Raw genomic sequence first — 26,076 nt, forward strand, 5'->3', positions numbered from 1 at the left:
TTAATATAAGTATCTATATGATTCTTTTCCAATTAAAATATGTCTAAGATATGCTGAAGCCCCCTGAATGGATCCATTTGATCTGGAACTCTGCACAATCAGGATCTCATATCATGGGAGCTGCCTATGTGTGTTCGGCAGACTCTGCAGACATATATGCAGCCTCCTATAGATGGTGTGGAATGAATTCTGATAGTGCAGCAATAGGTTCAGTGCCATAGTCCCACTCCCTCTTTCATATGATTTCTAATTTCTGTACTGTTTCTGTCACTGCAATTAGAAGGAACCATTTCAATTTATTCTTCAAGTATTGGCAATGCTCCTTACACATCCAGCTAGGTATGCATAGGATTGCAGCCTTAATCTTTATTCATTGCTGAGTCTTTACCTACTCATTTAACAAGAACTTATGCAAATCTAAAGCTGATAAAATTAGAACTTAATAGGTGAGTAATCTCATTATTACATTGAAATTGGAACACGGTAACTGACATTTGAGGGAAGGAGCATATTAATAAAAGATTTTGCAATTAGGAATCGCACCACTTTGATAATATAAAATTTTGAGGACTTGTCCCTGTAGGGAACAACTTGAAAATGTTCCCAATAAACACAATTTTGTTGCAAACAGCATGTGGGTTCACAGCCTTAACTGTATACTGAATATTAATTCTGCTAAAAGTTGGTTAAATGGCCAGATAATAAATAATTCATTTCTTGCCCAACCGCTTGCGTGCTGTAAAAGTCCTTAGCTTTCTTTCTATACAAAAGATAGTTAATGATGTTGGTCAAATTATATACCCTTATCCTTGCATTAGAGTCATAACTAGCGCATGGGACTGTACAACCTACAGAGGTGCTTATTCAATAATCCTGGAATAGGGGTCAGTTTAAAGGCATTTTCTTTTTCCATTTCAGCAAGAATAGAAAAAGACTGCATATAATAACTCCAAATCTAATTCCAACTCTAGTCATAGTTAAACCCTAGACAAGAATGCACGTCTTCACATGCCTTCATCTAGTTCAATGAGGTCCAGATATTTATTGCAATGTACAGTGGTACCTCGGGTTAAGTACTTAATTCGTTCCAGAGGTCTGTTCTTAACCTGAAGCACCACTTTAGCTAATGGGGCCTCCCGCTGCCACCGCACCACTGGAGCACAATTTCTGTTCTCATCCTGAAGCAAAGTTCTTAACCTGAGGTACTATTTCTGGGTTAGCGGAGTCTGTAACCTGAAGCATATGTAACCCGAGGTACCATTGTATATCATATAATTATAGAACTGTAAGTCTCTACCAGAGAAGAATGGCAAACCAAACTGATGGACTATGCCAAGAAGGCAAAGCTGACTGGAAAACTCAGAAACAAAGAGAATAAAAACTTTATAAAAGAATGGAAACAATTATAAGTTACTTAGGAGACCACTGTAAGCAGACGGAAACAAGAGCAGGATTTTGATTCATTTGTAGTGTAAAAATCACTATGGGCAGTATGGTTTGCTATAAAAATTGGAGTATGGATGAATATGCAGTTGTAGATGTTTAAAATGAGACCCTATGGAGGAGATGGGGGGAAGTCTTGTGATTCGGAGAATCTCTTTATACTGATATGTTTTTATTTATTTGTACTTTGTATTTCTAAAACCAATAAAAATTATTTCATAAAAATAATAAAATAATAATAATTATAGAATTGTAGAGTTGGATGGACCCACAAGGGTCATCTAGTCCAACCTCTGTACAATGCAGGAATATTTCACCCAACATAGGTCTTGAACCCATAGCCCTGAGATTAAGAGTCCCATGCTCTTCCAGATGAACTAATCCCAGCAGATAGGAGAATCTGCATCCAATATTGGATGTTCATCCATACCAACTACTGGGTATTGAGTTTTGTTTGTTTGGGTTTTTTTGCAGTCTGTATATATATGACAACTTCAAACTTTCAAAGCAGTGTCCAAATAGCTGGAAGTGAACAACAACAGCAGCAAAAATGAACACTAAAATTTGCATCAGGTTGTAGGTAAAGGTAAAGGTACCCCTGCCTGTACGGGCCAGTCTTGACAGACTCTAGGGTTGTGCGCCCATCTCACTCAAAGAGGCCAAGGCCCAGCGCTGTCCGAAGACACTTCCGAGTCACGTGGCCAGCGTGACATTGCTGCTCTGGCGAGCCAGAGCCGCACACGGAAACGCCGTTTACCTTCCCGCTAGTAAGCGGTCCCTATTTATCTACTTGCACCCAGGGGTGCTTTCGAACTGCTAGGTTGGCAGGCGCTGGGACCGAACAGCGGGAGCGCACCCCGCCGCAGGGATTCGAACCGCCGACCTTTCGATCGGCAAGCCCTAGGCGCTGAGGCTTTTACCCACAGCGCCACCCGCATCAGGTTGTAGTCGTGCACAATGTGTGCGATTAGCATCACACAAAAATAACATGACTTCCTACAGAATGCTTGAGAAGACTGCCAGCATACCTTGTGCAAAGAGGACGGGGTAAATTTTAAATCCTCCACCATTCTTCAGTCTTTGAGGAAGCTGTTCAAAATTGTAACTATTAAGATAAAAGTAAACTTTCAAGGCTTGCCGGCTTCCTTCTGCTTGATAAGTGATTGGCATATCTAAAGAATAAAATAAAAATGCTACAGTTTTATCAAATGCTAACACCCGGTCAGTATTTTTGCTACAAAAAGCTTCAAGTACTGTAAGAAAACATTAACTGAGCCAACATTTCTCATGCTGAGGAAGTGGGAAAGGAGCTGAGTGGGAGAGAAGAAAGCCAGGGTTGTATGGTAGCTAAATGGTCGACTAGATAGGGGAAATCCAGGTTCAAAACCCCTCTTGCCAGGAAGCTCACTACATGGCCCTGAACCAGTCACTATCTCTTAGCCTAACCTACTTCACAAGATTGGTGCAAGGATGATATGGGAGTGGGGAGTACCATGTATGCTGCCTTGAGCTCATTGCTCACACACGCCTGGCTCCTAGCCCTTTTTCAGTCTGTCGGATTCCTTTCAGGCCCTGGTCCCAGGGACTTGGGCCTCCAGCACACACATACACCTCATTGGGCTGCCTATAGTTACCATAATTAGCATTAACATCAGTGCACACATGACATTGCACCATTGTTAAGTTAAAGGAAGGGAAAGGGCAGGGGATCGCCCATAATAGGAAAGTTGGGTAATTTTGGTAGTATGTGAAAGCCACAAGTTCCATTCACCTAACAATGTTTAGAAAGTTGGGACTTGGGCATCTGCACTGGGATTTAAGACTAAAATTATATTAATTCCAAAGCTATATCAAACATCCAACCATTACATATGCAGGTGATATGATACAAGTTAGAAAAGATAAAGCTTCTATGCATTTATACCATACTATAATGGAAGGACGAACATTTATTTTATAATACTCACTTGCAACTAGAGGCTCTTGTTCAGATTGTTTAAAAGAAAATGTAACTTTCTCCAAGTCAAACAGTGCAACCAATGTGTCTTCTAGCATAGCTTGTTCATCAGCCTGAAATATATATATATGAGTCTATTAAAGATACTAGATTGATGTATATCATTATTAACATTAACTGCAGGTGGTCACATCCTGTTTCAGTAGTTAACCCAATTAACTCATGAGTGCATGAAGATTGATGTATTTCTATTGACTTTGCACTCCATCATCTGCTGTCAAAAGATGACTGTTAGCAAGGATGAAATATAGCAGGTTAATTTACCATTTGTTATGTTTAATCTTATCAAATTGTAATTGTGTTTCATGCAAACGAGTAAGCTCAGAAATTCTGCACAGCAAGCTATGCTTAAAATGATTTTTGTGTTACAATATTTAATACTTTAAAAATGCAACTCTGTGTATTATTGTGGCTTATAAAATAAACTGTAATCTTCTCAGTGCACTTTATTGAACAAGGGGAGCATTCCTCCAGAACTTTGCCAGAAGGTAAAACTTACAGTAGCTATAACAGAAATCAAATAATCTGATTCTGAGTAATTATATTTTCTGATACCTTCCCTAGCTTATCAGCATGTTGATTAGAAAAATATAAATTTTGCTTTATATTCAGCTTCTTACTGAAGCCAGAAGCATTAAATAAAATCACCAAAAGAACAGAGATATTTTATCCTTGATACATGTAATATATACACAGACATTTGTAGCTTCCTCAAATGTACATTTAAAAAATAAACAAACAAAAACCAAACACAAATTGATCACAATGCTTAAATAAGCACTTCTACTCCTGAGGCCCCTCAGGATGGTTGCTGTTTGACTGGGTTTCCAGTGGAAACCAAATGTTATTAATGCAAATTAGGGGGGGGGGGAATATAGAATATGCAAAACCTTTCCTTTGCCTATTGGTTCAATGTGTCAGCTTCCTGAAGAATACAGAGCCATTTGAATTAAATTTAGCACTTGTAGTATATTTTTAGAAATAGTATAGGTTTTAGAAAATACACTATGAGCTTCAGGACAGATGTTAATTCCAGATGCCATTGGTCAGGACAATAAGAACATTACACAGAATGGCGCAGCTGCGCACAGGAACTCTCACCAGATTTGGCGACAACAGTGACTGGAAGTGAAGGAGGACACCGGCACTGGATATCTGTTCCAACCATCTTCTGCTGGCCTCTTGTGTCTCCATTTCACACTCTTTGTTATTGTCAAACATCTGATTTAAGGCAGCCATTAACTGTTCTGAAAAAGCACAAACTGTGGCCACCAGACTTTGGCAAAAGACCATGTCTCGCCTGAGCTGTATCTTACTATCTGTGAAGGGCAAAAAATAAATAAGGAGAAATAAATAGACTATAAAGAAAATGCACAATGAATTGTGTCTCTCCTTCAAGAAGCAGTGCCATTATTTTCTTGGGCAAAATGTGACATTATACACAGTAGCGGCTGTCATGTGTGATAGCACAATGTCACATGTATGCATCCCTTCACGATCTTTGTAGATGACAGCAAAAGTTTTGACTCTAAACAATGAATAATTTAGTTATCAAATGCCACTGCATCGCTTGGCACTGGTGACTATATTAGGATTCAGAAGCAGAGCAAGGAAGTCAACTATAGTTCACATTGGTGCTTCTTTTCTACCAACTTTCATTAAAAATTGCCAAATAAGTTGGGTGCCATATGTGTTCAGTCTATAGATTGGTCCCTGATAATTCATCACTATGTTCTGTCCAGTATAGGCCTGCATATCTCAGCCTCCTGCAACCCCTGCTTTTTTAAAAAAAAAGATGTATTTTAGTGTATCAATGACTTTTCCTTACTCTTCTTGATCCTAATTTCGCTTGTTAAATTTTGCACTAGCTCCCCCATTTCTAAGTATCACCCTTTATCAGACGACTGATACTTCTTCATACTCTTCATCAGTTAGGAAAGGAGGAAATCACATTTAATATATTCACTTCACTTAATAAGGACCACTCAATTTCTATGCTCCATTTTCTTCTATCTTTATGAGTGCCCTTTGAGCTCATGAAAATATAACAAAAATTCTTGGGGAGACTCAGCCAACTGCTTTGAATAGAAATACTGAAATGGATTCATTAAAATTACCTGTATATTCAAGGAGTGCCAAGAGGGCCCTTGCTTTCACCTCTGAGGAAGAAAAGGACAAACACTTAAGCCAAAATTCTGTTTTGGACTCATATTTGACTATACTTTGCCCATCTTTCTATTGATTTCTTCCAATCTTCTAATTATACATACAATATCATGCTTATTGTATTCATTTTCCAAATTAAATAATAAAGTGGACCACTGAATTTCTAGTAAGCTTTGAATATGCAAATTTGTAGCTATATGAACATGGTAATTCATATTCTGCAGTACAATCCAACCTATGACTACTCGAAAATAAGCCACATTCATTTCCATGGCAAGTTAAGCAAGTTAAGATTACAGCCTGGCCTTCTAGTTCAACATTTTTAGAAGTTGGTATTTGTTTCTTTCAATCATTTCTTAGAAGCTACCACATGAAGAGTAAAAAAAAAAAGGTAAATCTTAATCTTAGTTCTTTAATTAACTAACTATATTGACTTCTAGGAATTCTGTTCTATACAGCAATGGATGCATTTGCAGTGTTGACTATGTCGTGTTGAACTGATTCCTGTTCTTATCCCAAATTCATGCCTAAAGATTACCACTGAAGCTGGAATTCTGCTAGAATTTGCATTTGGCTCACTAAGTATATCTAATTAGGATCCCTTAAAATAAAATAAAAAGGACTCTCATATCCAAGTCAGTTTTCCAAATGTATCCTTATCTTTATTCCTCAATCTCTCACTCATGTACTCTGTGCTGATTTTTGTTTCTTGCCAGGTCTGCACTTACTGGTTCTAGCCTCTCTCACTCCTGGATTCATGAATATCAGCTTACTGGTTCCAGGTTCTATGCTTATTTATTAGAAAATTATGCTGCTTTATATAATAAAAATTCTTAAGCAGTTTATATAAAAACCAGAAAAACACAAGAATAACCATCAATAACATTCCCTAAAGATAAAAACAAAACAAAAAGTATGCATCACAGATAAAACTGAGCAATGTACTACAAAACTGAATAGAAAATGTACGAGTCAGAGTACACAAAATATATAGTTTAAAGAGGCATTAAAAAGTTATTAATGTATCTGCCTCACAAATTACCCCAGGGAGTACATTCCAGAATGTGGACGCTACCACTGAAAAGGCCTGCTTCTGCATTGTCAAGAAGTGATAAATTGGTTGGAAGATCTTAAAAAGCTCAGATTGATCTGTATAGAGGAAAGCAGACTGTGGGTTATCTTGGTCCCAAGTTTAGAACTTAACATACCAAAAAAACCTTGAACTTGTTCTCTTGCAGGTGCAGCTTCCAAACGAGACTCAAGAGTAGTCAGGTTGCCAATGTATGGACAGCCAAATTATCCCTGTCAGTGAATCGTCATAGTTGGCAGAAAAATTGAAGCTGGTAAGGTGTATTCTGAGTCATTGATGGATCTAGAAGCACCCCAAAACTATACACCTGCTCCTACAGAGGAACTATAACCCCATCGAGAGCAGGTATGCACCCCAACTGTGAGACTTGGGATTGCCCATCCATTAGGTCTCCCATCACGATTCAGCTGCAGCTTTTTAGCAGTCCTCCTGCCCATGGCTGCATCAAGGCACTGTTTTGGGACATCCATGGCCTCTCTTGATTCAGATGGTACATAGAAATGCTGGGAGTCATCAGCATATTCGTGACACTTTGCCTCAAATTAACTACGATTCAAAACACTATCCTTCTGCCATCACAATCAGCAGAACTTCTCATTAATATCTAGCTAATTTCAGTGAACCAATGCAACTGCCAAATGCATACTGAAATGCACACCAGGCAGCTTAATTAATCATCCTTATCTGTCCCTGGTCACATTACAAGACTTTTTAAAATTCATCTGCTGGCCTTGAATATATTTCACATTGAATTAAACATTTTCACCTACAGTATTTCCTAAGGAAACTAAGTAGCTCTGGTCCATTTTTGTAGGACAGCATTTGTTGTGTATTTCTAATAATCTCCTTTCTATCTAAGTGAACAAACCAAGTGAAATCTTAGAAAAATCATGATATGAATAGAATGAATTTTCTATTTTTATCCTCATTATTCACTACTAAAATCAATTGAAGAGCAGTGAATGTTTTAATATTACATCTGTGTTTAATCACCAATCATCATTTAATTTGGGATTCTGCATACACACTAAAAAGAACTATGACCAAAAGCCCAACAGCCCCTGATTTTCATCATAGATTACTTTAGTTAACTTCCATAACAAATCAGCAAAGTTTCAATCATAGCATACTTGGTTCACCAAAATGAGTTTAGATGCTAGTCAGAAGATTTTCTGGTCTCTGTTTGGATATTTGCAAATTCTAGATGCAGCTCAGGAGACATTAAATATCTTCAAATTAACTTAAAATACTGATAATGGATTGGGCTTATAATGTGCAGAAAGATGCAGCTTTTATTAAGTAGGAATTTGGACATGTTAGCCAACTATGCTGAGACTTTTCCTTTATCCACAAAGTGACTGCAGACAAGATGGGGTGAACTAGCAAGAGAAAACCAATAATCAAGAAGACCCCGTGGAGACTACTGCTACAGCTCAAGCACAAGATATTACTGACGGCTTCTCCAGAGTAGTCCTACCTACTAGTTCCTTGCAGTCACCAGGCAGGATGACTGGAGAAGCTGATATCATAGCTCATGAATTCTCCACATTACATCAAAGAAGGCAATGACGACTCCAATTTCTGAACACAGGTCTAGGGTCTCCCATTAGCAACATTAGTCTACATTGACTCAGCTAGTCAGGCTACTGATATTGTTTTGGAATATACATTATTCCTCGAAAGATTCAATAAATCTCACAAGCTCTATCTCAGAAGTATGACAAAACTACCTATGATAAATGAGTTACCTTCAACAAGTTTTCTGATGTTTTGGGAAAGGTTTTGGACACTGCTAGGGAGATTCCAGGGGTCTTGTTTGATGTGAAGTCTCAATCTCTTTGGGCAGCTGAGTTTAGGTCCAATCTCTTGCTGAAACTCTGTTCAAAAGCAAAATTACTTCTTTAATTTGTTATAATTTCATTTTGCTCCATAGGTTTAGTGAACTTAAATATTGAAGGTGAGCCTTCAGATTCATTTCCTTGAGTAAAGACTTGTTGTATTTAAATCTCTGAATAAACATTTTCAATCAACACCAGCACTAATTTAATTGGGCATAAATAGAATGCAACACTTCATAATATATTTTCCAGATAACAACTAACATAATAACCAACATGTTTTAGAAATGCTGTTCAGTAAAAAAAATAGGTTAGACTCCTCATAAGAACATGAGGTTTGCAAATAAGTCCAAAAAAGTTAATAGGCCACCTGCTATGACACTCCTATATAACTTCCAGACACAGCAATCAAACCATGATATTAACCAACAATATATGAAATGGGTCGTATGTGCCCTATTTCCCCTTAGGCACCCCAGATCTCATGAAAGTCATATTTTGAACTCTGTTGCTAATTCTGATTGGGGGCAAATTAAGGTTTACACAAGCCAGAATTTTATTTGTAGGCTTATTTGTTTTACTATTAATATTAATAGCCTGCTCTTCAGTCCTGAGTCTTTCAGAATGGCTTACAATGTAAATGTATAAAACACAATAATAAATAAGTGTGAACACAATCTCAATAAAACAATTAAAACACCAGTTCTAAAAGATTACTAATTGACCGTTATTACATTGTTTAAGATGTTGTATAAAAATGGTTGGACAAATAAAAGCATTGCCATGTGAGCGTTCTTGGCGAGAGCATTCAAAAACAGGGAAGGTCCTCTCCCTAGTTATCACTCTCCTAACACAGGTAGCAGAACGCAGAGGACAGTCTCAGAGAAATATCTTGAAATTCAGGCTGTTTCATGTGACAGAATAGAACCCTTTCATATTAAAAAATATTCTTCTTCTTTTTTTAACTCCTGTGCCATATTAACAGGTGGATCTATCTTCTGTTTCTGTTTGAAACCCCATTGACTGCCATACTTAGGTTTGAATATTACCTTGCAAGCTTCGACCTGGTGTGAAGAACTTTGTCTGCTCAAAAGCTCTTGCCACTGCTGGTCCTTTCAGTAGATTGATAATTGAATCTACCTGTAGAGTTGAAAAGCAATTGAATGGTGAAAACGTAACTAGCTTTTTGTAAAGTTTATGTTGGATCCATTGAGACAAACACAAAAGGTAGGCGCAAGTTTTCCCTTTGGGACAAACAGAAGCTTTGGCGTAAGATCAGGAATATGAGTATGGAAAGGGTGAAATTCCTCTCTGCGAGTGCTACAGTTGTAATCTGACCCCATACTCCATGTTTGCTTTTAACTTTAAAGAATTGCACAGAGGCCAGGGGCTGGTATTAGGTTTCCTGGGGACATGTACTAAGTCAGACCACATTGGTGCAACTAGCTGGACCGGCAGGGACCCTCTAGGATTTCAAGACTAAGGTCTTTTCCCAACCCTACCTAGTGATGCTAGGGATTGAACCAAGGACCTTTTGCATGCAAAGCAGGCTCATGCCTAAGAATACATTCTAGAGAAGAATAAATATCTAAGGCACAGCATTTGAAATAACGATGCAAGCCAGAAAGAGAGGGGAAATTGCTTCAGATAATTTTCACAATGCATCCCTGTATAGTCTCATTTTATTAGAAGATAGCACTGTTTTTGCACCACAAAAAAAATCATAGAATCATAGATGGTAATAATTGAATACCTGACCAAAAAGATGTTCCAGACAACCATGGAGTTTGTCCTGCTTGTCATGAGAGATGCGTATACTTAAAGGAAGTTCATCACCTATTAAAACAATATTTGAAGTTCTTATGAGCTTTTGAATTTAGCAGACTGTACAAGCCTTACACGTGGATCACTTTGTTGCACAGAAAAGGGGTCTAATATTGCTGCCATATGTGATGGCACTGCTTCTGCTTCCAGGACAGGGTATTCCAAAGGTGAAATGACCATCTCATTCCTTTTCTACTACAGCTGCTTTCCTTTTAGCTTTCCTCACAGTTTTATTGATGCTCACTGCAGCCTATCTAATCCATTTCATTCCTCATCCCAGTTTCTGAAATGTCAGGGCTTTGTGGGGGAAGGTGGTAAAGCTTGCTGTTTCTCAATGTCTTTCACTTTTAACCAGTAATGACTGAGTATTTCAATCGCCTGGCAGAGGAAGCAAAGAGGAGTTGTTTGTTTGATTTAAGAAAGAAGAAGGAAAAAAATCCTGAAATGGCAACACCTGTCAGGTGTTAAAGCGTTGTCTGACTGTTCCATGTTTGAGTGTTGGAAATGTTGAGTTCTCAGCATCTAACTAACTTTGTTTGAAGCACAGGGAATTGAGGTTGCACTCATTACTGAATCAGGAGCTTTGCACTGACAACACTGGCCTTTGCTCTTTGTTCTCTGTTCCCAAGCCATTTGTGGTAGTGGTGAGGAGATTAAGACGATTCTTGCACCCAGCCTAATTTTCACATAAGTATTTTGCAAGATCAAAGGACAACACTTCTTACAGATTCACTTTATTTGCATCAGAAGTTGAAGCATCTGTAGAGCTAACTGAAGCAGGCATTAAAGCAAAAGGAAGACAAACATTCCTTTCATCTACTTCAGAAGGGAAGTAGACAAACCCACTCTTCTGCGTGAGTGTCTGAGGGCCCTGCTCCTTCCTGCCACTCACCATCTGGCCTGGGGCGGGGCCTGAAGCCTCACAGGGACTGCTGCGCTCTGCTGCCCAGGAGGACTCTTCTGCGTGAGTGTCTGAGGGTCCTGCTCCTTCCTGCCACTTACCATCTGGCCCGGGGCGGGGCCTGAAGCCTCACAGGGACTGCTGCGCTCTGCTGCCCAGGAGGACTCTTCTGCGTGAGTGTCTGAGGGCCCTGCTCCTTCCTGCCACTTACCATCTGGCCCGGGGCGGGGCCTGAAGCCTCACAGGGACTGCTGCGCTCTGCTGCCCAGGAGGACTCTTCTGCGTGAGTGTCTGAGGGCCCTGCTCCTTCCTGCCACTCACCATCTGGCCTGGGGCGGGGCCTGAAGCCTCACAGGGACTGCTGCGCTCTGCTGCCCAGGAGGACTCTTCTGCGTGAGTGTCTGAGGGTCCTGCTCCTTCCTGCCACTCACCATCTGGCCTGGGGCGGGGCCTGAAGCCTCACAGGGACTGCTGCGCTCTGCTGCCCAGGAGGATTCTCCTGTGTGGGTGTCTGAAGGCCCTGCTCCTTCCTGCCACTCACCATCTGGCCTGGGGCGGGGCCTGAAGCCTCACAGGGACTGCTGCGCTCTGCTGCCCAGGAGGATTCTCCTGTGTGGGTGTCTGAAGGCCCTGCTCCTTCCTGCCACTCACCATCTGGCCTGGGGCGGGGCCTGAAGCCTCATAAGGACTGCTGCTGTGCTCTGCTGCCCAGGAGGACTCTTCTGCGTGAGTGTCTGAGGGCCCTGCTCCTTCCTGCCACTCACCATCTGGCCTGGGGCGGGGCCTGAAGCCTCACAGGGACTGCTGCGCTCTGCTGCCCAGGAGGACTCTTCTGCGTGAGTGTCTGAGGGTCCTGCTCCTTCCTGCCACTTACCATCTGGCCCGGGGCGGGGCCTGAAGCCTCACAGGGACTGCTGCGCTCTGCTGCCCAGGAGGATTCTCCTGTGTGGGTGTCTGAAGGCCCTGCTCCTTCCTGCCACTCACCATCTGGCCCGGGGCGGGGCCTGAAGCCCCACAAGGACTGCTGCTGCGCTCTGCTGCCCAGGAGGACTCTCCTGTGTGAGTGTCTGAGGGCCCTGCTCCTTCCTGCCACTCACCATCTGGCCCGGGGCGGGGCCTGACAGGCCTCACAGGGACGATTGCTGTCACTGCTGCTGCGGCCCAGGGGGTTCCGGAGTGGCGCAGAGCTTTTTTAAAAATGTTTTAAATTTTTCCTTGTCCTTTTTATTTAATTTTTTTTGTATATGCGGGGACGTGGATGGGGGTGGGATGGATGTTTAGTTGGGAATTTGTTTGTTTTTAACGGATTTGTAATTTTTATAGTTTTTTATTTGTATTGTTTTTTGTTTTCTGGGGTCTTTTGTTTTAGTTTTTATTGTTTTAAGGTCTTATTTTGCTCTTAAGGGGAGGGGTCAGGGCTGCCGGGGGAGTGGGTCCCAGCCAACAAAATGGCTGGGGCATGTTCCACAGAGGGGGATGCGCTGGGACAACCGATCTCAGTGATCACGGGTAGGAGGAGGAGTTACGCTAAGACCAGACCTTGTCATTACAGAGGAGGCAGGTTTAGTCGTTGTCTGAGGACTATCCCTGCCTCCGGGTCTGGTCCTGACCGGACGGATACTAGAATCAGCAAGGGATACCCACATGACCTGAAGGTGCTGCTGTGCAATGCCAGGTCAATGATTCATAAAACCACTGTAATCCATGACTTGATCATGGATGGAGGATTTGACCTGGCATGTGTAACAGAGACTTGGTTGGATGAAGCAGATGGGCCTGTTCTTGCCGCTGCTTGTCCACCAGGTTTCTCTTACACACAGCAACCCAGGCCTTGTGGGCGGGGAGGGGGGGTTGCAGTGATTTTTAGGAAGTCATTAGCTTGCACCAGGCGTCCTATTGGGAAGACCCAGTTTTCTGAGTGCATGTTCTGGAAGTTGGGCAATAGGGGCAGTACAGGATTCCTTCTGGTGTACCGACCTCCCCGCTGCACCAAGGATTCCCTGCCCGAGCTGCTTCAGGTCGTGGCGGATGTCCTCCTGGAGACACCTAGTTTGGTTGTCCTAGGGGATTTTAATATCCATGCCGACACGACCTTACAAGGGGCCGCTCGGGACTTCGTGGAAAGCATGGCCTCCATGGGGCTGTCCCTGAATAAATTTGGCCCAACCCATAGCCGCGGACATGCCTTGGACCTGGTGTTTACCTCAATGGATGTTGGTGATCTGACACTAAGTAAAAGCGAAACAAAAGAAGTGCCATGGTCAGATCACTTCCTGGTGCAACTTGACTTCTCCGCGACCCTTCCCCTCTGCAGGGAGGTGGGACCGATTCGGATGGTCCGCCCCCGCCACTTAATGGATCCAAATGGTTTCCAGAGAGTGGTAGGGGATGCTTTATCCCATGTTGATGGCCTTTCAGCTGATTCCCTGGTGGCCCGCTGGAATGTGGAGTTAACCAGGGCTATTGACTGTTTGGCTCCGAAGCGCCCTCTCCGATTGCATGGAGCCCGGACAGCCCCGTGGTTTTCCACGGATCTGAGGGCAATGAAACAATCGTTGAGACGGCTAGAGCGCCGGTGGCGGAGGACCCATTCTGAAGCTGACCGGACACGGGTTAGAGCTCAATGTCGAGCCTACCAAGTGGCAGTAGCGACGGCGAAGAAGACTTTCTTCACCGCCTCTATTGCATCTGCAGAAAACAGCAGCAGGAGACTTTTTCAGGTGGTCCGCAATTTAGCGGAACCACCTGCTACATCGGGGCCCAGTACGGGCCACATGATCTCCTGCAATGATTTTGCAAAGTTTTTTGCAGATAAAGTCGCTCAGATTCGGGAAGAGGTCGATGCCACCGTGGGAGCAGGGCCGGGGCGGGAGAGTGCTAGAGTCCTGTCTAGTCAAATTGCGTGGGATCAATTCCAATCTGTTACCTCCGAGGATGTGGACAGGCTGCTTGGACGAGTGAAACCAACCACCTGTCTCCTTGATCCTTGCCCATCCTGGCTTATAAAAGCTAGCTGGGAAGGGCTGGGCGATGGGCTTCGTGGGGTGGTGAATGCTTCCCTCCGTGAGGGAGTCTTCCCAGACCCGCTGAAAGAGGCGGTTATTAAACCGCTTCTTAAAAAACCATCTTTAGATGCGGCCACGATGGCCAACTATCGCCCAGTCTCAAATCTTCCATTCTTGGGCAAGGTGATTGAGCGAGTGGTGGCCGAACAACTCCAGGCACGCCTGGAAGAAGCGGACCATTTGGATCCCTTCCAGTCGGGATTCAGGCCTCATCACGGGACTGAAACTGCCTTGGTCGCACTGGTTGATGATCTCCGGCGGGCTAGGGACAAAGGTGAGAGCTGTTTCCTAGTTCTGCTGGATCTCTCAGCGGCGTTTGATACCATCGACCATAACATCCTTCTGGACCGTCTTGAGGGGCTGGGAGCTGGGGGTACTGTCATACAGTGGTTCCGCTCCTTCCTCCTGGGCCGTGTTCAGAAGGTTGTGGTGGGGGATGAGTGTTCAGACCCCTGGGCTCTCACTTGTGGGGTGCCTCAGGGTTCTGTCCTCTCCCCCATGCTTTTTAACATCTATATGCAGCCGCTGGGAGAGATCATCAGGAGGTTTGGGCTGGGTGTTCATCAGTATGCGGATGATACCCAGCTCTACCTCTCTTTCAAATCAGAACCAGTGAAGGCGGTGACGGTCCTGTGTGAGTGTCTGGAGGCGGTTGGAGGATGGATGGCGGCAAACAGATTGAGATTGAATCCTGACAAGACAGAAGTACTGTTTCTGGGGGACAGGAGGCGGGCAGGTGTGGAGGATTCCCTGGTCCTGAATGGGGTAACTGTGCCCCTGAAGGACCAGGTGCGCAGCCTGGGAGTCATTTTGGACTCACAGCTGTCCATGGAGGCACAAGTTAAATCCGTGTCCAGGGCAGCTGTGTACCAGCTCCATCTGGTACGTAGGCTGAGACCCTATCTGCCCGCGGACTGCCTTGCCAGAGTGGTGCATGCTCTGGTTATCTCCCGCTTGGACTACTGCAATGCGCTCTACGTGGGGCTACCTTTGAAGGTGACCCGGAAACTACAACTAATCCAGAATGCAGCGGCCAGACTGGTGACTGGGAGCAGCCGCCGAGACCATATAACACCGGTCTTGAAAGACCTACACTGGCTCCCAGTACGTTTCCGAGCACAATTCAAAGTGTTGGTGCTGACCTTTAAAGCCCTAAACGGCCTCGGTCCAGTATACCTGAAGGAGCGTCTCCACCCCCATCGCTCTACCCGGACACTGAGGTCCAGCACCGAGGGCCTTCTGGCGGTTCCCTCACTGCGAGAAGCCAAGTTACAGGGAACCAGGCAGAGGGCCTTCTCGGTAGTGGCGCCCTCCCTGTGGAACGCCCTCCCACCAGATGTCAAAGAGAACAACAACTACCAGACTTTTAGAAGACATCTGAAGGCAGCCCTGTTTAGGGAAGCTTTTAATGTTTGATGTATCACAGTATTTTAATATTCTTTTGGAAGCCGCCCAGAGTGGCTGGGGAAACCCAGCCAGATGGGCGGGGTATAAATAATAAATTATTATTATATTATTATTATTATCTAGTTAACAAATCTCATACAATTTCCTCTAGCAAAGTACATTTGGTGCGGGTGGGGGTAACAGAATTACCTGAATCCATTTCATCACTGTGAAAGAAGGAACTGCATTGGCTACTGGAAATACTGGTAAAAGATGCACTAGAATTTCTGTTGCTGTTGCAATCACTGAATAGGGATAAGAAAACACACACTATAAATCCTCTTGGAACATTTATATTTAAACAGCAGCTTTTCCATCCTTTTATCTTTTTCTCTTGACCAAGCGCCTCTTTACAGTTCCTAACCTAAGTTATCCAGGCTGTACATTTTGTGAGCAAGAAAGCTCAACATTTTAAAATTGAACAGAATAATACCAAAGGCAGAGTTTAAGCTAAGTGAGCTTCAGTCCTTTGAAATAAATCAAACGTTGGTTAATTATAACACTATAACACATCTTTTTTATTGTTATTTTAACCATACAAAGTTTTTAAGTAACAACAAAATGTTTGAATAGCTTTATATGCAGCAACAACTGAAGACATGATTCATTCATTGATGGAGGTAAGAGTTTACCTGTATGAATCCCGGTTGCTAATGGTGTCATGGCCAGAATCTTCCTGTTCATCAGCTGCTACACTGAAACAGACCTTTTTCCCATTTCGTTCTCCTTTTTCACTATCACTGTCTGTTGGTGTTAATGGCTCGTGGTTTTCCCGTTCTGATTGTGGAGAGTATGTTATTGAAGAAAGGAGGCTGAAATGGGATAAATTCAGCTACTGTAAGTAAGGATTGTTTTTATTTTTAAATAACAGTAATGCTACAAATACAGTATGAAAACTAGCGTGTGCCAAAGTGGACATGGTACTGTCCTAAAATTCAGCAGAATTATAAATAATAATAATCAGTATGGCTTAGCTTACACCGTATCTAATCAAGCACACCTAACTTAAGACAGGAACCACTCTGTCCAAATCATTGTTAGGTTAGCCCATCTTATAGAAGCTTTGGAAGTAATTGTGTACCTGGATGAGCAGGTGAGGCTCCAGCAGATCTGCAGCTGAGTTAGGCAGTTCTTGGTGTAGCTGGGCTATGCCAGCTTGACTCCCTCATTCTCAGCTCAGCCAGAGAGCTGCCGGTGTATCTGCCCCATCCCCACGCAGCTGGCTGAGCTGAGCCTAGCAGATCATAAGGTGGTGTAAACACTGAAAAAGTGGCCAGGGGCATAGTGTGGGTGGGACCAAGGGCAGGGCCATAGGCTGCTTTCAAAGCCTGTTCAATTTGGTCATGTGTCCTGGCAACCTGGCATAAATCAAGCTGACAGAAAGGGTGGTGTAACTCAGACACTATTCTAAAGGCTTATTTTCCCTCTGCCAGTCGTACGCAGCACTCGTCTCACTGCTGAATGGAAGTTGGATCTGGTGTGACTCTGTGCCAGCTTAATTTACATCATCTTGCTTTATGCCAGCTTCTTGTGCATAGGATTGTTTCCTTAATGTATCAATATAGAATCAGAGGACCGAGGTACAATAATCTCTAGGATAAACTAATTTTAGTAAATGTGGTTAGTATGATGATGGGAGAACAACAGAGACACAATCCAATGAGTATTCTTACAACCCAGTGTGCGTGTGTGTGCCTCAGCTGCTTAGTGACATACCACAAAAGGAAATTGTGCATTCATAATAAATGCAAACAGATGTTATTCTAAATTAAATGAAAGACATTTTGCCATAATTTAGGGGCTTGGCAATATATATAAGGTGCACTGCTACATCTTTCCATCTAAGGTGATTAAGCAATGCATGAAATCTAGAAACAAACTTATCAAACTCAAAAGGTGGAAGCATAAACAGCAGCACTCAAGCCTTCCAAGCACTCAGCTGCTATATTCAAATTTTACAGTATTGGCATCAGTAGCAGGAAAGGAATGTTCATCACCATTTCGCATAAAGCAGCAATAGGAAATAGCCCAGGGGCAATGTAAGTATTATTCTTATTAGCACAAATCTAGCTATGCATCTTATTATGCATCAGTACAAATTTCAGTATTTAATCACAAAACTCTTGCATGATGGGCAATAAACTTTATTGGAAATAATCATTTCAGCCAAGTACTACTCTGGGGCAGGGAGGAATCAAGTACTTCTTACAAATAATGTAAGAAGTACTTACATTATTCTACTTACAGCAGAAACAGAGCACAAATAGGATGTAAAATAGGATGACTAAGCATTGCCTGCTCTGGTTGCTAGTTGCTCTCCTGTGGAGAGGTCCCTGGGACCTTGTGCATCCTGTATATATTGGTCTAATGATACTAGGGTGTGATAGAACTCCAGAAACTAGGCATTGTGTAAATTGATACTGACAGCCAGACAATCCTGGCCTCATTTTTCCTATTCTTCCACTGAGATTTAAAAATAGGCTTCTGGGTATCCTGTTTCCTGTACAAAACTGCTTTCTTTCAGAACAATTAAATGCTGGCAGCCTATAAGCCCATAAGGAATAGTGATAAGAAGCCTGACAATTCTAAGTATTAAAAAGTTTATAGCCTTTGTTCAATCTGTACATCTTAAATAGGATTTTCTACTGGTTCACTTTATACAGAATTCTTTTACAATATAAATACTTCATGTAAGATTCTCTTGTGTATTGTTAACATTTGCAACTATGTGACTCACACAATTTATGTTTTCTTAATTATATCATTTTTACTCCAGCATGAAAAAAAATAGGAAAGTTACTGGTGCTACATCACATAAGTCTCAAGAACAGAAAATAAATGACAGTGAGAGTTACCAAGTAAAAAAGCTACTGAAATAATAACTAAGACTGAAAATGTAAATATTGATCAAAAGAGATTGATGATTTTAAAGAATTAAAACAACTTTTCCCTGTTTCACTCTGTGGCTATTTCACTCTGTGATATTTCAGCTTTATAATGTATGTATTCATAAACGAAATGTGAACAATTCAATCTATCATCTAAAAAAATACAAATTATTTGAAATTGTGTTGTAGCTCTTTGAAAAAGATGTACATAAATATGTCAGTGAATGTGTTCGTTCGACTTTTCGTTCATCAATTTTGGTTATAAAAGCAATTTCACTGGTCCAGTACTTATGATTAATTGGGAAAGTTGTGTTTATTTAAAATGAAACTCTTTCAGTAGAGGAGCTATTGTCACGGTCCGGTTCATGGGCGATCAAAGTCCTGGCAGGGGACGTCAGGAGCAGGGGCAAGATGGCAGGGTGGGAGCAGACACAGGGGTCCAGAAGCCAAGGATCCGAGGGTCAGGAAGCAAGGACGCATGAAGTCAGGGGGCCGAGGATCAAGAAGCAGGAGGTCAAGAAGCCGAGATCAGGAAGCAAGAAGCCAAACGCAGGGAGCGTGTTGCTGTGGCAAAGAGCTGAAGGGAAATGCTGACCTTATATCACTTCCCAGCTCTTGCCACCAGGTGCTGTGAGTTACCAATCGGCCTCACCTGTGAGGCCACGCCTTGCCTCTTCAGAACAAACTTAGGAAGGCCCTAAGGGGAGGGGAGATTATTGGCTCTTTTTTGTTTCTATTATGTATTTAGTGTCTTTATATTGTGATTTTATGTTGTAAACCACTGAGACGTATGGGTATAGGGAAGTATACAAATGTAATTAATATAATACCAACACTACTACTAATAATAATATCCCCCAGCATCTGCCACTTTAAGCAGTTGCCTCACTTTGCCTAATGGCTGGGCCATTCCTGCTTCTGTTCTTTCTATTTTCTTGTTATTTTATATTGTAACATTTTGCTGTGGTTTTTATTGTATCACATTGTGTTATTTTAAACTGTAAGCTGCTCAAAGAGGTCATGTGAGCAGTATGTACATCTTGGAAATAAATAGGATTTAATCCACCCCACCTTAAACTCTTTGCTATCATTTTCTGCCAATTTTATATTGATTTTTTTATATTGATTATAGGGAGCTGCATTGTTCCAATGGCCTTTATCCTTTTACTCCTTGACTTATATGAATGTGCCAATGAATCAGATCATCTAACTCACTTCTGTCTATTCTAGCTTAAAGAAGCTCTCCGAGGTCTCAGGCTGAGGTACTTTCCAGCCATGCTTCCAAAATCATGTGTGTGTGAGAGAGAGAGAGAGAAAGAGAGAGAGAGAGAGAGAGAGAGAGAGAGAGAGAGAGAGAGAGAGAAATGGCAGGTATTTAACCCAGGATGTGCAGCACACAAATGAAATCTCCTACCATTGAACTGTAGCCCTCACAGAGAAGTCCAAAATATACAGGCTAAGCTACAATGTTAGGAAGGGCTCCTTTAAAAGCAAATTTATGTGTTAATGTCCAAAATCCCTACATTCCATAAGTTTTACTTACTCGTCTATTTGAGAAACACAGTTTTCCACCTCTTTTAGTGCAGCTTGCAGTTTGCACAACAGTTTCTGATAGACATCTTGTGTTTCCAGATCCTCTTCTTTTAACAGATACCTCAAACCATGGCCATCTTGTTGACCCAAGGAGTGTCCCGATGGAGCTGCCATAGTGGTAATTGTATGTTGTACATAAATCATGGGACTCAGTTTACCTGGGCAGGAAGGAAATAATATAGAATGCATAAGTAGATTATCAGGTATGTTGGTCTCTGTAGTTGTAGCTCACTTATTTTGATCCATATAAGATAATACATTTTTCATGAATCCAGTTAATAATCACACTGAGTTTAAAAAGTTTTACACATTCAACACATGAGCAATTTGATATTGAAAATCCAACTATGCATAACAATTAATTCATTTTTTTTGCAAATTGTCTGCTTGCTAGTGAAACATTAGTTCTGTTATTCAAGGGTTATAAAAAGTCTGTTTAAATAGCCCAAGCACTGAAGGATCAAACATTTTGGCAAAATCTGCCAGTGCCTAACTGGTTCTTAGTTTGCTTTATGCTAGGAAAAGAAAAGAAAGTGATTAAGGAAATGGCAGCTTTTGATACCATACACTTCCTGAATCAGCTGTGTGGGGTGGGTATTGAGGTCACTGTTTTGCAGTGGTTTCACTGCTACCTGGAGGATCATGTCCAGAAAGTAGCATTGGGAGACTGTGTTTCAGCTACATGGTCTTTGCACTATGGTGTACCACAATGTCGTGTCTTGTACTCAATGCTGTTTAACATCTATATGAAATCACCGAGTGTGGTCATTAGGAGTTTTGGGGCAAAGTCAATGTGCTGATGACACACAGCTGTACTTCTCCAGAACATGTGAGTCAGGGGCAGCTGTGCATAATCTGGACCGTGCTTTGTGTGCAGTAGTGGACTGGATGAGGGGCAATAAACTGAGCTTGAACCATGGGAAGATGAAGATGCCATAGATTAGTAGTTCCTGTATCTGGAAGATGGGGCAGTTGCCTGTTCTGGGTGGGGTTACACTCCCTTTGAAAGAACAGGCTCAGAGTTTGTTGGTGCTCCTGGATCCATTTCTGTCACTGGGAATTTATGAGTGGCTAGGAGTGTCTTTTACCAGCTCTGGCTGATATGTCATCTATGACCATGCTTGGGACAGGGATGGTCTAGCCATGGTGATCCATGCATTGGTAACCTCAAGGCTTGGTTCCTGGAACATGCTCTATGTGGGATTACCTGGCTGCTGCAAAATGCTGCAGTTGATGTTGAGCATGGGCTCAAATGTTGAGGGGTTGTTTTCAGACAAACAGGTAGGTAGAGGAAGGTAGATAGCTAGAGCTCATATTGAAGCTTACCTTGGTCAGTATGTTTGTTTTCTTTTTCATGGGAAAGATGTTTTCTGCTCTCTAGCTGAACACCAAAAGCACTGCCAAGTGATGTTGAAGTTTTAGGATATGAGACTTCCATCACGTTGATATGGCAGTTAGTTGGGCAGAAGTCACTGCTGTGCAGTGGTGAGATCTTTGACTTTGCTTGCTTGAAGGTAGGCCAAGCTCGGTTTTTTAACACCCGTGAAAACTGCAGGGGCAGGGTAGAGTATATTAGCAACTACTAAAAGGTTTAAATATAGTTAGCTCTATTTACTTTTCAGGTATGAGGAAAATTCTCTCACACACACTTTAGTATTCCCCAACCTGATAGGTGGAACTGAACTGAAGTTTGACTTCTTGAAGTATAACAATGTTCTTTCTCTGTGTCCATGCCTAATCTCATATTGCTTCTTACTGGAGAACAGAGGAAGAAGATTGCAGGTGAGTCCAAGTGCTACTTCTATTCTAATCACAGATTATGGGAACAATAGTTTGAAAAGCAATTAAAAGCAAAATGAACAATCCTGTGGCAGCTTAAGACAAAATGAATCCTTATCCTATTTCATTAATTTATATTTTTTTGTTTTTTGTTTACTTTTTATTTTACTCTACATCAAGTTGACGTATCTGGTTCTCCCACTCCTCATTTAATCCCTACAACAATCTTGTGAGGTAAAAACAGTGACTGGCCCACTCAGGGAGCTTTTCATGGCTGAGCAGAAATTTGACCCCTGTCCTAGTCCAACACTCTAACTACACCACACTAGCTCCCTGCCTTTCCAGGAAAATCCCCATAAGGCAGTTTATAATCAGTGTTAAAACAATACCAGAAAAGAACAGCTATATAAAGTCAGAAGTGATTCGCTGGGTGGGGTAGAATTGCTGTGCTAGTTTGTAATCCAGAGCCAAGCCAGAGCATTTGCAGTGACCTTCCACACTGCCCTCTACCTCCCAGTAAGCAATAGTGATCAGTTCTGCCCCACCCATCAAACCACTTGTAGAAACATAAGAATTAACAAACAGGCAAAACAAGCAACAAACAAACCATTCAGGGAGAACCATTCAGGGAGAACAAATCTTTTAAAAAGGGGGCTTGATGTGAATCTCATTGCTGAAGTAGCCCCAAATGGCTCCCCTAGGGACCAATCAATTGATATTTAGGTACCCACATAGCAAAGCCTAGGAATGCAGACTTTTAATTGATAGGAGTCTTAGCAGCAATTATAACCAAAGTAGGTACTTTTTCTTACAGATCTATAGGCACAGTGCACTCCTACACGCACAAACAAAAACACACATCTGTGTTCCTGTGTGCAGCTTCGGTTTTGAATAAAATCAACAGATTATTGAGCTTGTACAAGAAATTTATGCTGTACTGTGTGTAATGTTGATAATATTTCTATCCATGTATGCTTGTATGGATATATTATACATAACATGTGAAACTGGAACAAGGAGGACACAAGGACACTTAAATGGGAAGAACAGCAGTACAGTCAAATATCGGTTGTCAAACATAATCCGTTCCGGAAGACCGTTTGACTTCCGAAAAGTTTGACAACCGAGGCGTGGCTTCCAATTGGTTGCAAGAGCTTCTTGCACTCAAGTGGAAGCTGCGTCAGATGTTTGAGTTCCGAGGAATGTTCAAAAACCAGAGCATTTACTTCCGGGTTTTGGGTGTTCGGGAGCCGAAACGTTCTAAATCAGAGCCGTTCGAGAACCGAGGTTTGACTGTACATTTTTCACATTTAAATCTCCCACACATTGTCTCCCACAGGTGCCAAATGGCTAGTTACAACTTAAGTCAAAAGTAAGTTCCACATTTCTTTTCATGCATGTGTTGGAAAAAGTGGTGACTATTACCCAGGCCTTAAAACTTCTCTGAGAAATAATGAGATAATAATAAGCACTGCAGGAAGCCAGTGCATTTCTGTTTATAGATTTCAAACTTTCACAATGAAGCTAACAGCACACTTTTGTTACTATGGTTACATTAACCTCCCTAAAAGAAAGGCATAGCTATTCTTGGAATGAAACAGGTTACTAATAGCCATCAAGAACAGTAAACATTTTTGAAACGGCAAATTTGCAACATGATTATGGATTTTGGAAAGGTCTTATCTGAGAAGTTGATGAATATGTGGGTTTATAATAAGATAATGTATCAGGTATAGTAATTATATACGCCTTCCCCTTGTGGTTGTGCCAATGTACTTCCTCCTGACCTAGTATGATCTTGCTATTCTTATCCTGGAAACTGCACATCACATTAAATTCTTGTAAAGTAGGCAAGAAATATAAAAAACATAATGTATTTGGCTACATTGAATTTCTGACTGAGCAGTTAAAATACCCATCTGAGGCAGTCAAGTTGAAGTAAGGTGAATAGACAAGACAGACAGACAGACAGGGTTTAATAAATGGATTGCTAGCTAGATTTATTTAGACCATGAAACGTTTTTGAACCATTTATTCTAAAGTCAAGTGGTGGAGGGTTAAAGTCCACCCCCTCTCTTCCCCCCACCCCCCCCTCTCTCCCCACTTGCAAATTGCAAACATTTGCTTGCCAGGTTCCAGTTCAGAAATATCATTTTAGTCCATAAAGCAAAAGACCCAGTTTCAAAGTACAAATGTAAAACTCTAATGCGTGTATAATTCTTGTGAAATGCAAGCAAAATAAAGGATCACTAGGGCAGTGGTGGGGAAGCCCCTTTTGGCCAGAGGGCTGGGTCAAATAGCGGCCAACCCTCTACAGGCCGCATTTGAGCGGCATGCTTTCAGCACTGTTTAGATTTGACGCCAAATGCAAGCTTCACTGGTTTTGGACCCAGTCAGCAGGGATCAGCCCACTCAGGCGCTCCAGACAGGAGCTCCAAAATGGATCTGCTTCTGCCTGAAAGCAGCAGGACTTGCATTCGGCACTAACTAAACAGCAGCGAATAGAAGCCATGGCTGCAATGGAACTTTCATAAGGACATTCTTGGGTTCATGATTCTTTCTTTGCAGCCGCAACTTTACTTGTCCATACCTTTCATCTTATTACATCAGGTGAATGACCTTTCAGTGTGGTCAGCCCAAAACAGTCTGTTGAGCAGAACTGGGAGGTCTGGCAAATCTAACAAGGTCTGCAGGCCAGGTTCCTACCATTGCTCTCCTATCTATCCATTGTTCAAAGGGGGAATGGATAAAATGAACATTTGAAACAGCATAATTAACAAGATCTTGTCAAGTTCTTCAAGTTCTTAAAGAAATGGGAGTGCCTGATCACCTCATCTGTCTCCTGAGAAATCTCTATGTGGGACAAGAAGCTACAGTTAGAACTGGATATGGAACAACTGATTGGTTCAAAATTGGGAAAGGAGTACGACAAGGCTGTATTTTGTCTCCCTGCTTATTTAACTTATATGCAGAATTCATCATGCGAAAGGCTGGGCTGGATGAATCCCTAGCCGGAATTAAGATTGCTGGAAGAAATATCAACAACCTCAGATATGCAGATGACACAACCTTGATGGCAGAAAGTGAGGAGGAATTAAAGAACCTTTTATTGAGGGTGAAAGAGGAGAGCGCAAAATATGGTCTGAAGCTCAACATCAAAAAAACGAAGATCATGGCCACTGGTCCGATCACCTCCTGGCAAATAGAAGGGGAGGAAATGGAGGCAGTGAGAGATTTTACTTTCTTGGGCTCCACGATCACTGCAGATGGTGACAGCAGTCCCGAAATTAAGAGACGCCTGCTTCTTGGGAGGAAAGCAATGACAAACCTAGACAGCATTTTAAAAAGTAGAGACATCACCTTGCCAACAAAGGTCCGTATAGTTAAAGCTATGGTTTTCCCAGTAGTGATGTATGGAAGTGAGAGCTGGACCATAAAGAAGGCTGATCGCCGAAGAATTGACGCTTTTGAATTATGGTGCTGGAGGAGACTCTTGAGAGTCCCATGGACTGCAAGAAGATCAAACGCATCCATTCTTAAGGAAATCAGCCCTGAGTGCTCACTGGAAGGACAGATCGTGAAGCTGAGGCTCCAATACTTTGGCCACCTCATGAGAAGAGAAGACTCACTGGAAAAGACCCTGATGTTGGGAAAGATGGAGGGCACAAGGAGAAGGGGACGACAGAGGACGAGATGGTTAGACAGTATTCTCGAAGCTACAAACATGAATCTGACCAAACTGCGGGTAGCAGTGAAAGACAGGAGTGCCTGGCGTGCTCTGGTCCATGGAGTCATGAAGAGTCGGACACGACTGAACGACTAAACAACAACAACAATTAACAAGATAATAAAATATTATTATAAGCATAGACATTTTTCTGTATTATGGCTGATTGTTTCTTTTTCTTTAGCATCATTAATGTGCATGACATATCACAAAGTGGACAGGTGCCTGACCTTTTATTGAACATAGAATTTGACCTAGGGGAGACAACAGAGGAAGGAGAGGGGGAAATGTAGGTAGGA

The 26,076-nt window shown here is 42.2% G+C and overlaps 2 protein-coding genes across 9 annotated transcripts in view; one reads left to right on the forward strand and one right to left on the reverse strand.

The window, feature by feature from the left end:
* Nucleotides 1-26,076, forward strand: part of LOC310682502 (uncharacterized protein) — a gene marked incomplete at its 5' end in the record, with an annotated part of 81,756 nt that overhangs the window by 32,435 nt on the left and 23,245 nt on the right. For 2 of the 5 annotated variants that reach the window (XR_014513918.1, XR_014513919.1), the window contains one exon: nucleotides 1,282-2,017. The exons of 2 other annotated variants lie outside the window; for them this stretch is intronic. Coding sequence is in view for 1 of the 3 variants with exons in the window: in XM_083451453.1 (XP_083307579.1) it covers nucleotides 18,567-18,571 (5 nt within the window). Of the gene's footprint in view, nucleotides 1-1,281; nucleotides 2,018-18,566; nucleotides 19,089-26,076 lie in introns of those variants that run through there. One more of the 5 variants, XM_083451453.1, reaches the window with a different exon arrangement.
* Nucleotides 1-26,076, reverse strand: part of PREX2 (phosphatidylinositol-3,4,5-trisphosphate dependent Rac exchange factor 2) — a 135,438-nt gene that overhangs the window by 15,535 nt on the left and 93,827 nt on the right. For all 4 annotated transcript variants that reach the window (XM_083450894.1, XM_083450895.1, XM_083450892.1 and 1 more), the window contains 11 exons: nucleotides 21,598-21,820; nucleotides 20,222-20,429; nucleotides 16,423-16,602; nucleotides 15,941-16,035; nucleotides 10,308-10,390; nucleotides 9,604-9,694; nucleotides 8,465-8,593; nucleotides 5,578-5,619; nucleotides 4,562-4,779; nucleotides 3,411-3,513; nucleotides 2,472-2,615 (listed from right to left, as the gene is read on the reverse strand). In XM_083450894.1, the coding sequence (XP_083307020.1) occupies nucleotides 2,472-2,615; nucleotides 3,411-3,513; nucleotides 4,562-4,779; nucleotides 5,578-5,619; nucleotides 8,465-8,593; nucleotides 9,604-9,694; nucleotides 10,308-10,390; nucleotides 15,941-16,035; nucleotides 16,423-16,602; nucleotides 20,222-20,429; nucleotides 21,598-21,820 (1,516 nt within the window). The remainder of the gene's footprint in view (nucleotides 1-2,471; nucleotides 2,616-3,410; nucleotides 3,514-4,561; nucleotides 4,780-5,577; nucleotides 5,620-8,464; nucleotides 8,594-9,603; nucleotides 9,695-10,307; nucleotides 10,391-15,940; nucleotides 16,036-16,422; nucleotides 16,603-20,221; nucleotides 20,430-21,597; nucleotides 21,821-26,076) is intronic.

This window comes from Podarcis tiliguerta (genome assembly GCF_965153285.1).
Source record: "Podarcis tiliguerta genome assembly, chromosome: 7".
In the NCBI taxonomy this organism is placed as follows: Eukaryota; Metazoa; Chordata; class Lepidosauria; order Squamata; family Lacertidae; genus Podarcis; species Podarcis tiliguerta.